Source organism: Apodemus sylvaticus, chromosome 7 (genome assembly GCF_947179515.1).
Source record: "Apodemus sylvaticus chromosome 7, mApoSyl1.1, whole genome shotgun sequence".
Taxonomy (NCBI): domain Eukaryota; kingdom Metazoa; phylum Chordata; class Mammalia; order Rodentia; family Muridae; genus Apodemus; species Apodemus sylvaticus.
The window spans coordinates 62,079,396-62,093,278 of record NC_067478.1 but is presented as its reverse complement, the minus strand read 5'-3'; the positions used below and the strand labels follow the sequence as shown (position 1 = coordinate 62,093,278).

Here is a 13,883-nt window from a genome sequence, read left to right as displayed (position 1 = left end):
ATGCTGGAACCATTAGAGGTAAAAAAAAAAAAAAAAATTACCCTTAACCCGAAATGATGCTATCTCTTCATCTAGTCATTTCCTGGTATATTTTCTTGTGAAGTAGGAAGTGGGTGGGCTTATGATGTTACACTCAGGGTTTTGTCTAGTCTGGAATTTTTCTATAGGGCAATCTGTACTTCCACTGTACCTCCAGCTGACACTGATCATGTATGTTTCAGAAACAAGCAAACAAACAAGCAAACACCAGCCAACAGGATCATCCAAGTCCTATCCAGCTTCTCCAACAATTGATCAGGCTTGAGTTCAGGGACTCTGCCTCTGCCATGTAGGTATGGCCCTGCCTCAAATTCAAAGGTAAGTCCTGTGTCTAGCTAAAGGCTCTGAGGAACCCTATTAAAGTAGTTCAGGGGACACAGGCTACCCTATGGATTGACCTGCTCTAATAAAAAAAAAGTGGGTTTTGACTTCTTGGCTTCTGCTTTCATGATGAGAGTGAGTCCCAGTTCCCTGTCACAGAGCCTGGCTCATTGACAGTAAGGTCTTCATGCCCTGCCTGTGCAACGCAACCAGCTCCTGTACCCATCAGAACCAGTACTCTAAGGCTGGAGGGATGGCCTTATCAACTAAGGAGCACTTGCTGCTCTTGCAGAGACCCAGAGTTTGGTTCCCAGCACCCATGCCAGCACCATACTCTCAACCATCTGTAATTTCTGCTCCAGGGGATCTGGAAACCCCTTTGGCCTTCAATAGTTCAATATCAGCATGATGGGATTATTAACACAACAGAAGTAAGCAAAATGACACCCAGCACACATATAGTGTGTATGCCACAAACTCGCTTCCCAAAAGCCATTGCTTGAGATTATACAACATACAAAGCCTGCTCAGCTGGCCTCATCCATAACAGCAGGCCTCTGCTGGGTGCTTGGACAAGGCATGGTCATCATTTGACATCCTTAGACACTATGCTTCCTCTAGAGACATTTTTGTGTCAGAGGAACTTAAGTAATTTTAATTCAGTTAGCTAGTTTCAGACTGCAATATTTAAAAGAAAATACTGAGAGTACATTAAACTCATGATCAATTGTCTAATACTCTGTATACTTTCTTTAGGAAAATTGATGGTCCCCATTGACTGTGTCTGAAGGAAATTGGTTGCAAAGCTATGTGTGGAGTCTTTATCACAGAGCAGGCCGACTGGAGAGCTCCTGGTTGACAAAGATGGCCTACCTCTCTCTTGGCTAGCACATGCAGAACAAGTAGCTCCTTGCGCCACCTACTGGAACTTGAAAGAACAGTCTCTTTTCTTTTTCTTTTTTTTTTTCTTTTTTTTCTTTTTCTTTCTTTTTTTTTTTATTTTATTTTAATTTTCAATTCTTTCATCTGTTTTTACACTCCAGACTTTATCCCCCTCTGGGTCTGCCACCCAATTGCTCTCCTTCCCACACTTTCCCCAACCCCCATCTCCAAGAGGATGGCCCCACCCTCTCACCCCCTCCCCATCAGGCCTCCCCACTCCCTGAGGCCTCTAGTCTCTTGAGGGTTAGGTGCATCTTCTCTCACTGAGGCCAAACCAGGCAGTCCTCTGCTGTATATGTGTTAGGGGCCTCATATCCGCTGATGTATGCTGCTTAGTTGGTGGCTCGGTGTCTGAGAGATCTCCGAGGTCCATGTCAGTTGAAACTGCTGGTCTTCCCATGGGACCCCTCCTCCTCAGCTTCTTCCAGCTTTCCTCCAATTCAAACACAGGGGTGCCAGGCTTCTGTCCATTGGTTAGGTGCTGGTATCTGCTTCTGACTCTTTCAGCTATCATTGGGCCTCTCAGAGGGCTGCCATGCTAGGCTCCTGTCTGCAACCACACCACAGCCTCAATAACAGTGTCAGGACCTCGAGGCCTCCCCTTGAGCTGGATCCCAATTTAGGCTTGTCGCTGGACCTCCTTTCTCTCCTGCTTTTCTTCATTTTTGTCCCTGCAATTCTTTCAGACAGGAACAATTCTGGGTCTGATCTTTTGACAAACAGTCTCTTTTCTTTTGATGAAATGTAATGGACTCCACTGTGTTCTCCGTACAGATGGAAAATATTCGCAACATTGCTTAAGGTAGAGCTGGTGTAAAGACACTGGATTTTAAAGTCCTATGAGAGTAGTCATCAACACTATAAGATGTAGAGGCCTGAGTCACTTCTTCCTTCTTTGGTACTGGGATTGAGTCTCAGCTTCAGGAGCACATAGACAAGTTCTGTGCTACAAGGTATAAGTCCAGTCCTGAAAAAGAACAAGAATTTAGTTATGAGAGAGGATCCCTGATCATTCAGGCTGGCCTTACATTCACTCAGTATCCCAGGCAACCTTGAGTTTACAATTCCTGTGCCCTAGTCTCCCAAGTAGCTGGGAGAGCAAGCCTGTACCACCAGGAGGTCCAGCTCAAGCTGATACCATCATTTTAAACTCATTTTTATGTTTTTATTGTTGTTGTTGTGTGTGTATGTTTTTGTGTATGTGCATATGTGTGCGTGCATTTGTGCATGCTTACCATAGCACGCAACTCTGTGGAGTTGTTCCTCTCCTTCTACCTCCCAGGCAGTAAACTCAGGTTGTCAGGTTTCCATCAGGAGTTCTTTTACCCCCTGAGCCATCTTACCAGTTCTCCAACTAGTTTTTTAAATTGTTGACAAGCATTTGGGATGACAGCACATGCCTTTAATCCCAGCACTCAGAAGGCAGATCTCTGTGAGTTCCAGGCCAGCCTGGTCTGTATAGTGAGTTTTAGGACTGCCAGGTCCTATGCTATGCTATGTAGAGACTCTATCTAAAAAAAAAAAAAAAGTCAACAAGCACAAGGAATTGTAGTTTGTATTTATTAAGCACTTATACTATGCACTGTTTCATTTTATAAAACGCTCTATGAAATTATTTTAATTTTAGAGGACTGAGGTAATAGTGAGTAAAGTTCATATTACTTGACCATGAAGACCTATGACCCCAGCACCCACATAAAAAGCTAGGCATGGTATGTAGGCTTATAACCCCAGTACTGGGGAGACAGGAGGATCCCAGAGCTCTGTAGCCAGGCAGCCCACTGGCCCAGTAAAAAGACACTGTCTCAACAAACTAGATGGACAGTTCCTGAGGAACTTATACAGTTTGACCTCTGGCTTGTACACACAAGCACACATATGTGCATATGCATATGTGCACCCACACTTATATGCATACCTGTACACACACACACACACACACACACACACGCGCGCGCACACACATACTTCATTTTATAGTCAAGAAAAGAGAGGTTTGCATTGTCTGCCCTCTGTGTTACAGACATTCCATTAATTGTGGAGTTTTCCACTATAAATAATGAAAGCACCATTCATTCCTCTTAATACGTTGAGCCCTTAAAAAAAGATTTATTTTATTGTATGTGAGTCCACTGTTTCTGTCTTCAGACACATCAGAAGAGGGCAACAGATCTCATTACAGATGGTTGTGAGCCACCCTGTGTTTGCTGGGAATTGAACTCAGGACCTCTGGAAGAACCATCAGTTCTCTCTCTCTCTCTCTCTCAAGATTTATTTATTTATTTATTATATGTAAGCACACTGTAGCTGTCTTCAGGCAAACCAGAAGGAGTCAGATCTTGTTATGGATGGTTGTGAGCTACCATGTGGTTGCTGGGATTTGAACTCAGGACCTCTGGAAGAGCAATCGGTGCTCTTAACCACTGAGCCATCTAGCCAGCCCACTTTGAGCCCTTTAAACACAGCCTTTCATCAGCTTTTAGCTAAGGGAAAACCAGAAAGAATTCCATTTATTTTGCTTATGCACACTTCCCAAGAGAAGAAGTCACATTTATTGTAATGCTATTAATCCCCAAATGAGTACAGATTATTTCCTGACTCTAGAAGTGAATTAACTGAAAACTACCCAGAATTCAGAGGTCTTTGGGTTTTTTTCTTTTTCTTCTTCTTCACACAAAAAAATTAAGGGAGGAATAATAAATGGCGTTCATCAGGAGAGATCCAGAAAAGTCAAAACTAGAAGGATTCTAGCGGGATTGCATGGCTGGTCCACAAACAGCAGCCATCAGGGGGGCTGTGTGGAGTGGTGGCTTGTACAGCTCATTGCTAGCATCTGAGGAAAGAACAAACCCCGACCTTTGAGTGGCATGTGCAATTCTAAGACAGAGAATACAGACAAAGCATGTGTGGGATGGCGGTGGTTATTAAGAAGTGATGAATGTAGGCAATAAGAGTCCACAAAAGGGCTGGAAAGATGGCTCAGTGGTTAAGTGCACTGGCTGCTCTTCTGAAGGTCCTGAGTTCAAATCCCAGCAACCACATGGTGGCTCACAACCATCCATAATGAGATATGATGCCCTCTTCTGGGGTGTCTGAAGACAGCTACAGCGTACTTACATATAATAAATAAATAAATAAATAAATAAATAAATAAATAAATAAATAAAAAGAGTCCACAAAAGGGAAAGGTTCCATCCGCCTTCATTTATGCTGACCTCAAAACATCTTTACTATGGGCCGCAGGATCACCAGAAGCTTTGAGAGACTACCTTCATAGGGCTCAAAATAAGGAGCTCGATTTCTTCCCTGGTGGCTGAGCAGTGAGAAGGTTTGTAGACAGCAATGGCAGGGGGCATGAGGAGAAGGTCAGGGACCTGACCCTGGAAGGCTGGCAGGCTAGATCCTAGGAGATCTCCTCTGGTACTAAAGTTAGATTTATTTGTTTATGGAGACCCGGTCTCACTCTGTAGCCCACATTGGCCTGAAACCCTTTCAGTAATTCTGCCGCTGATTCCCAAATGCTGGAATTACAGCCACACCCATCACATCTGGCTGGGTTTATTTATATATAATATTTAAAAAGGGACTACTGAACTTCTGACTATTATAAATAAGGCTGCTATGAACATAGTGGAGCATGTGTCCTTGTTATATGTTGGAAAATCTTTTGGTTCTGTGGAGGCTTGATGCCCCAGTGTAGGGGAATGCTAGGGCAGGGAGGTGAGAGTGGGTGGGTGGAGGAGCTCCTTCATAGAAGCAGGGAGGAGGGGGATGGGATGGGGGGTGGAGGGGAAACTGGGAAGGGAGATAACATTTGAAATGTAAGTAAATAAATTAAATAACCAATTATATATATATATATATATATATATATATATATATATATATATATATAAAAGACTATATAACGAGAACAATAAACAAAGATACTTGAAAAAAAAGGACCACTCACTGTTTTTGAGGTTGGCAAGTCCAACATCAAGCGCCACTTGTTTCTGATGAGGGTGTGTTTGTTGTGTCCTCCTACAGTATTTCTCTCTTTCTCTCTCTCTCCATCTCTCTCTCTCCATCTCTCCATCTCTCTCTCCATCTCTCTCTCCATCTCTCTCTCCATCTCTCTCTCTCCATCTCTCTCTCTCTTTCTCTCTCTCTCTCTTTCTCTCTCTTTGTGTGTGTGTGTGTGTGTGTGTGTGTGTGTGTGTGTAGTACACAGTGGTAGCCTGTAGTTCTTTCTGGATTTTGCTTTACAGAAATCCTAAGCTTTCCTGAAAACTCACAACAGTGGCTTCCACCCTTAGCTGTACATAGAAATCACCTGGAGAGGTGTTTAAAGACAGTCACGTGGGTCTCTCATTTAATTGTCGTGTTCCACTGCTTCTAGCGGTCAGTTAAAGTCCAGCGTCTTAGCATCCTACGGTACAGGAGGGCAGGACTCGCTGGCATGAGAAGCAGATGCCCCTTCAGGGGGAAGATGGATAATTTCCTGCTCTAATCAAGAGAAATATTCTTGTCCCTGGAGTAGCAAAAATCTGACACTCCCACTAAAAAGGCAAAAAAGATTCCAGAAGGAGTCAGCCTGTGGCTGGCAGTGTAGCCAAGAGGGCATGTGCTCAGCCTGTGCTGGGACCTAAGTCACACCCTCTGCACCATACACAGGGCAAAGAACATGGTAAGTCTAGGTTAAAGCTTCCTACGTGGGGATGTTTACACACATCTCTGGGAAGTGGTGAGATTCCGATTCTGGCTCTGAAGATCTTGGAAACTGCCCTGGAGTCCGTCTCTAAGAGGTTAGCGTGTGATGGAATGCTGCTGGTTCGCAGAGCAGCGAAGACCTGCATGGTCCTAACATTGGTTAGCATCCTCCTGTACCAGGAAGAGCCTCAGGCCTGTCACACTCTGAGGTTCCAGACATTGACATTGTTGACTGACTAGATTAAGACAGGTCAAGGACTGAGGAAATGCACTGTGTGTGGGGGGAGGGGTGTGTGTGCTGGGGGACTGTCCATAGAGGACTGCCATGCGATGCTGACTGGGTTGGGTTGCAGGTTCCACCCTTAATGGCACCTTCCAGCAGGCTGCAGCCCGGATAGAAAGAGAAGCGAGATCGAGGCTGTTGCCTAAGCCACTTTCTTTCTGAGTGAGCATGGCCCTGCTGCCGTCATTGTCTGACGTCATTGTCTGAGGGACTCTCGACTTGGCAGCCTTTTAAGTTAGACTTAATACCTGGGACTCTCCGGGGAACTTCCAGACTTTGATTTTCCAGATTGTGACTGTTCAGGCAGTGAGCTTCCTGAACTGGGAAGCCACTGGATTCTCAGGTTCTCTAGCATGAAGACAGTCATTGATGGACTATCCAGCCCCTCCCCCTCTCTGTCCCTCTCCTTTCCCCCACCCCTTTTTCCTCCTCTTCCCTCCCCTTTCCTTCTCCTTCTTCTCTTCCCCTTCCCCCCCCCCCCACCTCTCTCGCAGCTCTATCCTTTTAGAGAAACGTAATGTTTAATATATTTCGAGGGGATTTTCAAGACAGAGTTTCTTTGCGTAGCTCTGGCTATCCTGGAACTTGCTCTGTAGACCAGGCTAGCCTCAAACTCAAGATCCACCTGCTTCTGCCTTCTGAGTGCTGGAATTAAAAAAGGTGCCACCACTGTGTAGATTCAGAACCAAGACAAATAGCTGAGGCGCATATTTAACATACCAAAGTGTTCTCCCTTCAGGTTCTCCCAGCATCCCTCAGTCCTACCTGGCATATCCTGCCCTCTACCCTGGACTTTCTAGGCCGGGGCTGGGCTTCCCCTCCCCCAGAGACTTTCCTACAGAATCCAATCATTTTGGTCTTTCTGCTTTCTCTCATCTCTCCCTTCCTGTGCATGCTCTTTCTCTCTTACTCTCTCTCTCTCTCTCTCTCTCTCTCTCTCTCTCTCTCTCTCTCTCTCCTCCCCCCCCCCAACTTCCCTGGCCTAATTCCTTGGGACCCAATAAACCTGCCTTTATATATTCTAATCTGATGCCAATTGACTCATTTCTCTGATGGAGAAATAACTTATCAACCACCACCTGGCAGAAAACCCTACTTCTTTTTCTCGCCTCACGATCTGAAATTAAACACATTTTTAAAACTTTATTTATCATGTGTGCCAACCCTGCATGCATGCTTATTAAAGTCAGAGGACAGCTCTAGGGCATCGGGTCTCTCGGTCCAACACATGAGTTCCCTGGATCAAACTCAGGTCACCAGCTAGGTGGCAAGCACCTGACCTTCTGAGTTGTCTCACAGGTCCCACGGTTTAAATCCCCATCTAGCCAAAACCTTATCTATAAGAAGGCTCTTTAGATGTTTAGTGTGGAAAGTGGGGGTAGGGAAGAAAACAATGACCGTCAAGATCAGTTCCTAGGTCTTCCTTCCTTCAGCTATTATTTCCATAAGACACTGCTATAAATATAGTGGTTTAAAACAATACAAATGCATAATGGTAAAGTTCTGTGCTTTAGAAGTTTGGCCCAGGGGTTGGGGAGATGGCTCAGTGGTTAAGAGCACCAACTGCTTTTCCAGAGGTCTTGAGTTCAATTCCCAGAAACCACATGGTGGCTCACAACCATCTGTGATGGGATTCGGTGCCCTCTTCTGGTGTGTCGGAAGACAGCTACAGTGTACTCACAGACATTAAGTAAATAAATCTAAAACAAAATGAAAGAAAGAAAGAAAGAAAGAAAGAAAGAAAGAAAGAAGGAAGGAAGGAAGGAAGGAAGGAAGGAAGGAAAGAAGAAAGAAAGAAAGAAAGAAAGAAAGAAAGAAAGAAAGAAAGAAAGAAAGAAAGAAAGAAAGAAAGAAAGAAAGAAAGAGAGAGAGAAAGAAAGAAGCAAGCAGCTTGGCCAGGTCTCACTGGGCTGAAGCTGAGGCGTCTGGAGAGCAGTTCCTTTCTGGAGGTTCACTCTCTTGGTTTGCCGCATGTGCCAGCCTCCCACGTTCCTTGGCTCGCTGTCTCCTTCCTCCATCTTCAGAGTCAGCAGCAATATCTGCTGTGGTGTTGGCACACACCTGCATCCCGGCATGCTGGAGGCTAAGGCAATAGGATCGGGAGTTTGAGGCTCTCTGGGGATATATGCCAAGACGCTATCTCCAAAAATCAAAATCAAAACAACCACCACCACCACCACCACCACCAGTCCCCCTCCCACCCCAAGGTGGGGATGTATTGTATTAGTTACTTTTCTATCATTGTGAAGAAACTTCTAGATGGAACAGTTTATTTAGGATTCTGGTTTTAGAACATTATGAGTCCATCACCATCAGAATGTGGTTGTGTGGCACCCGGCAGGCATGGCAGCAGGAGCAGCAGTCTGAGAGGCACACCTTAAAGGCAAGCAGGAGGCAGAGAGCAAACTGAGAATGCAACTCTTTTAACACCTCAAAGCTGGCTTCCAGTGACATATTTTCCGCCAAGAGACCACACCTCCTAAGCCTACCCAAATAGCACCAACTGGGTATCAAGTGTTCAAATGCCAGAGACTAGGAAGGGAATCTCCTTTGGACTGAAGCCTTAATTATACTTGTCAAGTAACCACAGACCATGGTCATTAAAACACTGGAACTCTTAGGGCCATTATTTTCCCCATACACCCATAATAATTTACATAATTATCTATATGACCATATTTAGTATTGACTTAGAGTTTATTCATTTGTCATTATTTTTGGTGTTCCAGAGATGGTCTCATGTGGCTAAGGATGATCTTGAACTTCTGATCCTCCTGCCTACACCCCGAATGCTGGATTATAACTGTGCCCCATCACCCCTACTTTTATCCAGTGCTGGAAATCAAACCCAGGGTTTTTTACTTAGTAGGCAAGCACTCCTCCATGAGGGTGTGATGTGTTTTAATTTTCTTCTGCTTTATGCAAATTGAGTACTATACATATTTTTTTCAAAGAGAAATAAAAGGTGATTAGAGGTAAGACAATCTTAGGGTGAAGCTTATAAATGGTGTGTGTGTGTGTGTGTGTGTGTAAGCCAGAGGGTCAACATCAGGTTTCTTTCTTAGGTGCCATCTACCATGTTTTTTGAGACAGAGACTCTTGGCATATCAAACACAGCAGCAAATGGGATTTGTTTAAAAACTATTTCAGAGCTGGGCAGTGGAGGCGCACGCCTGTAATCCCAGCACTTGGGAGGTAGAGGCAGGCAGATTTCTGAGTTCGAGGTCAGCCTGATCTACAGAGTGAGTTCCAAGACAGTCAGGGCTAAACAGAGAAACCCCGTCTCGAAAAAACAAAAACAAAAACAAACAAACAAACAAACAAACAAACAAAAAACTATTTCAGAGCAAAGCAAACCAGAGGTAAAGCCTATCCTGTGCAGAACTTCAAGTCTCATTCCTTAGAAGACACAGGCACAAGACTAAGAGTCTGTTTTATAATCCTTCAGTGGGATCTTTCTAGTTAAAAATATTTTATTTAGTGGTGTTAGGGAGTTAACATAAAGTTTCATGAACGCAAGGCAAGCACGCTATTAACTGAGCTACACCTCCAAACCGGATATCAGATTTTTAAATTTAATCATGAGTGTATCTCTGTGTGTGTGCGCGCACACATGGGAGTGCAGTGCCATAGTGATCAGAAAAGAACTGCAGATCTCCCTGGAGTTAAGTTTGAGGCAGTTACGAAGCGCCTGGCTCGGTTCTGAAAACCAAACCCAGGCCCTCTGCGGGAGCAGTACACACTCTTAACCAACACACACTCATAAGCGCCCAGCCAGCACCCTTCAGCCTATTGTGATTTTAATACAGTGAAGAACAAAGATTATTGTTCCCTGTTTCCCCCTCTCCCCCGCCCTGCTTAAAGAACGGGAGAGGCCAGGCTGGGTGCAGCCTCGGGTCCGGTTTCCCTCTAATTCCTAATGCTCAGGCCTCCCAAGCCCGGTCTGGGTCCAGGGCAGAGTCGGAGTTTAATGCAGAAGCCATTTAAATGTTCCTCAGTGGACTTGGACCGCCGTTCCGTGTGGGAGCCGTACCACCGAGACGGGAGCCTAGAGCGGTCGCCCCCGCCCCCTTCCCCTCCACTCCGCCCCGTCGCCTCTATCCCGGAAGTTGCTGCCGGGTGCTCGAAAGCGAGCGCCACTTCGCAGCTATCTGGAGCGGCCGCGCTTGCGGAGCCGTCACCATGCCTGTGAGTTTTTGACTTTGGGTTCCGGCTTGCTTTCCTTCACGCTTTCTGTTAGTCTGGCGCCTTGACAGGCGGCTAAACCCGCGGCGTCTTTTGCTCCTCGCGGCGCGGGCCGGGGCGTGGCGGGCTTGTTGAGACTTGCCGGGGCGGCGCGGCGTGGCGGGCCCTGCCTGGGCTCGCGTGAGCGGCTGGCCGTAGGGTGCAGCTCCCAGCCCACTGGGGGCATCGGGTTTCTGCTCGTTATCGGTCCTCGCAGCTGCTGACACGTTCATTCCACCCCGGGGCAAGCATGCGGCAGCCCTGAGCCGCCCATCCGATGTGTAGCCCCGGGGCTGAGGTCATCCTGGCCTTGTTCCGCTCGGCTGCGGTGCTTCTTCGGGGAGGCCTGAGCCATACTCAGGTTCTTAGCTTTGATGGCTATCCAGCCGAACGAAAAAGGGGGTTCTCTTTCCCATATGCTGCCCGAGCGCCGTAAAGTCCCAGGACAAGGACTGGCAAAGTATGGGTGAAAGTGGTCCTATTTTGAAAAGTTAACGTGTTAAGTTCCCCCTCTGCCGAGTATGCCTGTTGCTTCTGCTTTACGTGCCTTCATCGTGTGGTTCAGTCTGCCACCCGTGTACTTTTGACTCCAGCAGTAACAATATGCTTCCTTACGCAGCTGGCTAGAGATCTATTACACCCTTCCTTGGAAGAGGAGAAGAAAAAACATAAGAAGAAACGGCTGGTTCAGAGCCCAAATTCTTACTTTATGGATGTGAAATGTCCAGGTAAAATTCAAGTTTTCTTTTCCTAAAACTTTTGACGTTTCTGATAAGATCCAAACTTTAAATAAGTCAGGATCCACTGTTAAATAGAGATGACATCACAGAATTGTCACAAGGGTCATTTTAAAGAAACACACTCAAACTTTAGTAGAAACATATGGGAGCCAGGTAAAAGATACGTTAAGTCTTTACTACGATGATCATTAAGATGATGAATTTTCTTGTTCACAAAGCAATGAAAGTATGTTTGGTTCTTAGTCTCAAACTGCTGTCTGATGTGTTTGCTACTAACCATATGTGGCTATTTAGTACTAAAATGTGGAGATGGAAACAGAATTTAAGAATAAAACACTAAACTCTAAAGATATAAAAAAGGTGACATGTCTATTACATGCTGAGATGTTAATGTTTCTGGAATTTAATGTTTCGCCTTAAAACTTAAGTGGCTTCTAGAATAATTGTTTACAGTGTTTACCGGAAATGTGCTAGAACATCAACTTGTTATATAAGCAGCACATACCTTACATGTTAAGAAAAATGACGAGCTGGTCCTGTGTTTTCATCTGCTTTTCAAGTTTTTAATATATGGTTCCCCCTCCCTTTTTAGGTTGCTACAAGATCACTACAGTTTTCAGCCACGCTCAGACCGTGGTCCTCTGTGTGGGTTGTTCGACTGTGTTGTGCCAGCCCACAGGAGGGAAAGCCAGGCTCACAGAAGGTATGGCCTTTTTTAACCCCGGTAATGAGACTTTAAATGTTTTATTGTGGGCTCTTTAAAAAGTCCCCAGTTCGGGCTATGGAGGTCACTCCAAGGTTAAGAGCACTGGCTCCTCTTTGAAAGGACTTGCGTTCAGTTCCCTGAACCCACATGGCAGCTCATAGTTGTCTGTAATTCTGGTTCCAGGGGATCAACACCCTCACATAGACATACATGCCATACACATAAAATAAAAATAAATTTAAAAACAATAAAAACTTTAAAATAATAATAAAAATAATCCCCAGTTCAAGTGGCTAAGTTTATACTTGTGATACTGCCATTATTTTTTCTAACTTTAGAATACTTAAAATCTTACAGGTTTATTCACCTGCTTAACTTAGAGTAAAGTAAAAATAAGTCAGAATGGAAGCAACTATTAACTGCTTACGCAACAACACAGGGTTGTTTTTTTTTTAACAATGAGATTTTTTTTATTAATATTTTGTTTTTTATATCTTTGGTGCATAAAAGGTTTTTTAAAGCGTTGGCAGTTGTCAGCTGTATCAATTAAAAGGCCCCACATTTTATTTTATGAATAACTATAAAAATACTTAATGCTTAATTTAAAAATCAAATTTAACATTCTAACATTCTTAATTGAAAAATATAATTAGCATTCTAACTTTAATACAATAAATAAAACAATTGTGTATATAGTTTTTCATAATACATTCATATTTATAATTCCATAATACTGGAAATTTGCTTATATTTTGGAGAGCTGTGAATTCCATGTTTTCACTGGAAGAGTTACAAATGAATTAGCAGTAAATCCAAGATCAATTTGGTGTGATTAGGTAAGATCAGAGTCCAAAGTCAATATAAGATGCATAAGAGTTGAGGGTGTGGTGGCACAGGCCTTTAATCCCATTGTTTAAGGTAGAGGCAATGGATCTCTGAGTTCAGAGCCAGCTTGGTCTATGTAGTGAATTTCAAGACAGCCAGGGCTACACAGAGAACTTATTTTCATGTTATGCCATTGGAAACTTGTATGCATATGCTAACAGATAAAGTCTCCATAGCAGAGTTCTAACATCTGAGAACTCTAGTCAGAGTTACTTTTTTGGGAGACTGAAGAGGAAAGGGATTGAGGAATTGAAATAAGAATCTTCAAAACAATTTGAACTATTGAATTTGGTTTGTGGTCTTAAATAGATTCCATGGTATAATTCAAAAACAAGTAACTATTGTGTTTATGTCAGGATAAGCCCATACAACAGTTATTATAGCAAATTTATATTAGTCATAACATTCAAAAACTTGTTTTCTATTTAAAATCTAACATTCCTACATCTAATCTAAGACTTCTAAAACTTTTTTATTTAAAAAGTACTTTTTGCCACTAAAAATCACACTAAAGATAGAGTAAGATGTTTAATACACTTTTCTGATTCCTTTGCAGGCTGCTCATTTAGAAGAAAGCAACACTAATCATCTATACAAGTTCCTGAATTTGTGTTTTTCACAGAAAGCCTTATCAGCTTCAGTTACTTTACCAAGACAATGTAATTATTGTTTGATTTTATAAAGTCTACAGCAATGATCTCCTATTTTGGTGTCAGTTTTTCAATAAAGTTTTAATTATGGACAAGTTCTCTCCTTTGCTTGCTCTCTCTCTCTCTCTCTCTCTCTCTCTCTCAGACTTATTTATTTTATGTATATGAGTACACTGTAGCTGTCTTCAGAGAAAAGGGCATCAGATCTTATTACAGATGCTTGTGAGCCACCATGTGGTTGCTGGGAATTGAACTCAGGACCTCTGTCAGTGCTCTTGACCACTGAGCCATCTCTCCAGCCCCTCTTTTTTCTTTTTTAAAGCACATGTGGGTATGCTGTACATTTAGTTGTACTATGTAAGTGATCTAAGTTAAAACATTTGAAAGTGTATTTTGACTAG

The 13,883-nt window shown here is 43.7% G+C and overlaps 1 protein-coding gene across 1 annotated transcript; it reads left to right on the top strand.

The window, feature by feature from the left end:
- Positions 1–10,347: 10,347 nt before the first annotated feature.
- Positions 10,348–13,581, top strand: Rps27l (ribosomal protein S27 like). The gene is made up of 4 exons (XM_052187954.1): positions 10,348–10,465; positions 11,121–11,229; positions 11,834–11,944; positions 13,389–13,581. The coding sequence occupies exons 1-4, from the start codon at positions 10,460–10,462 to the stop codon at positions 13,415–13,417; spliced, it is 255 nt and encodes an 84-aa protein (XP_052043914.1). The 5' UTR covers positions 10,348–10,459; the 3' UTR covers positions 13,418–13,581.
- Positions 13,582–13,883: the final 302 nt, after the last annotated feature.

What these genes read in the sequence shown, in the direction of transcription:
- Rps27l (XM_052187954.1), top strand. An exon ending in TATGGATGTGAAATGTCCAG is followed by an intron (nt 11,230 to 11,833) that starts GTAAAATTCAAG and finishes CTCCCTTTTTAG; the next exon opens with GTTGCTACAAGATCACTACA. An exon ending in GAAAGCCAGGCTCACAGAAG is followed by an intron (nt 11,945 to 13,388) that starts GTATGGCCTTTT and finishes ATTCCTTTGCAG; the next exon opens with GCTGCTCATTTAGAAGAAAG.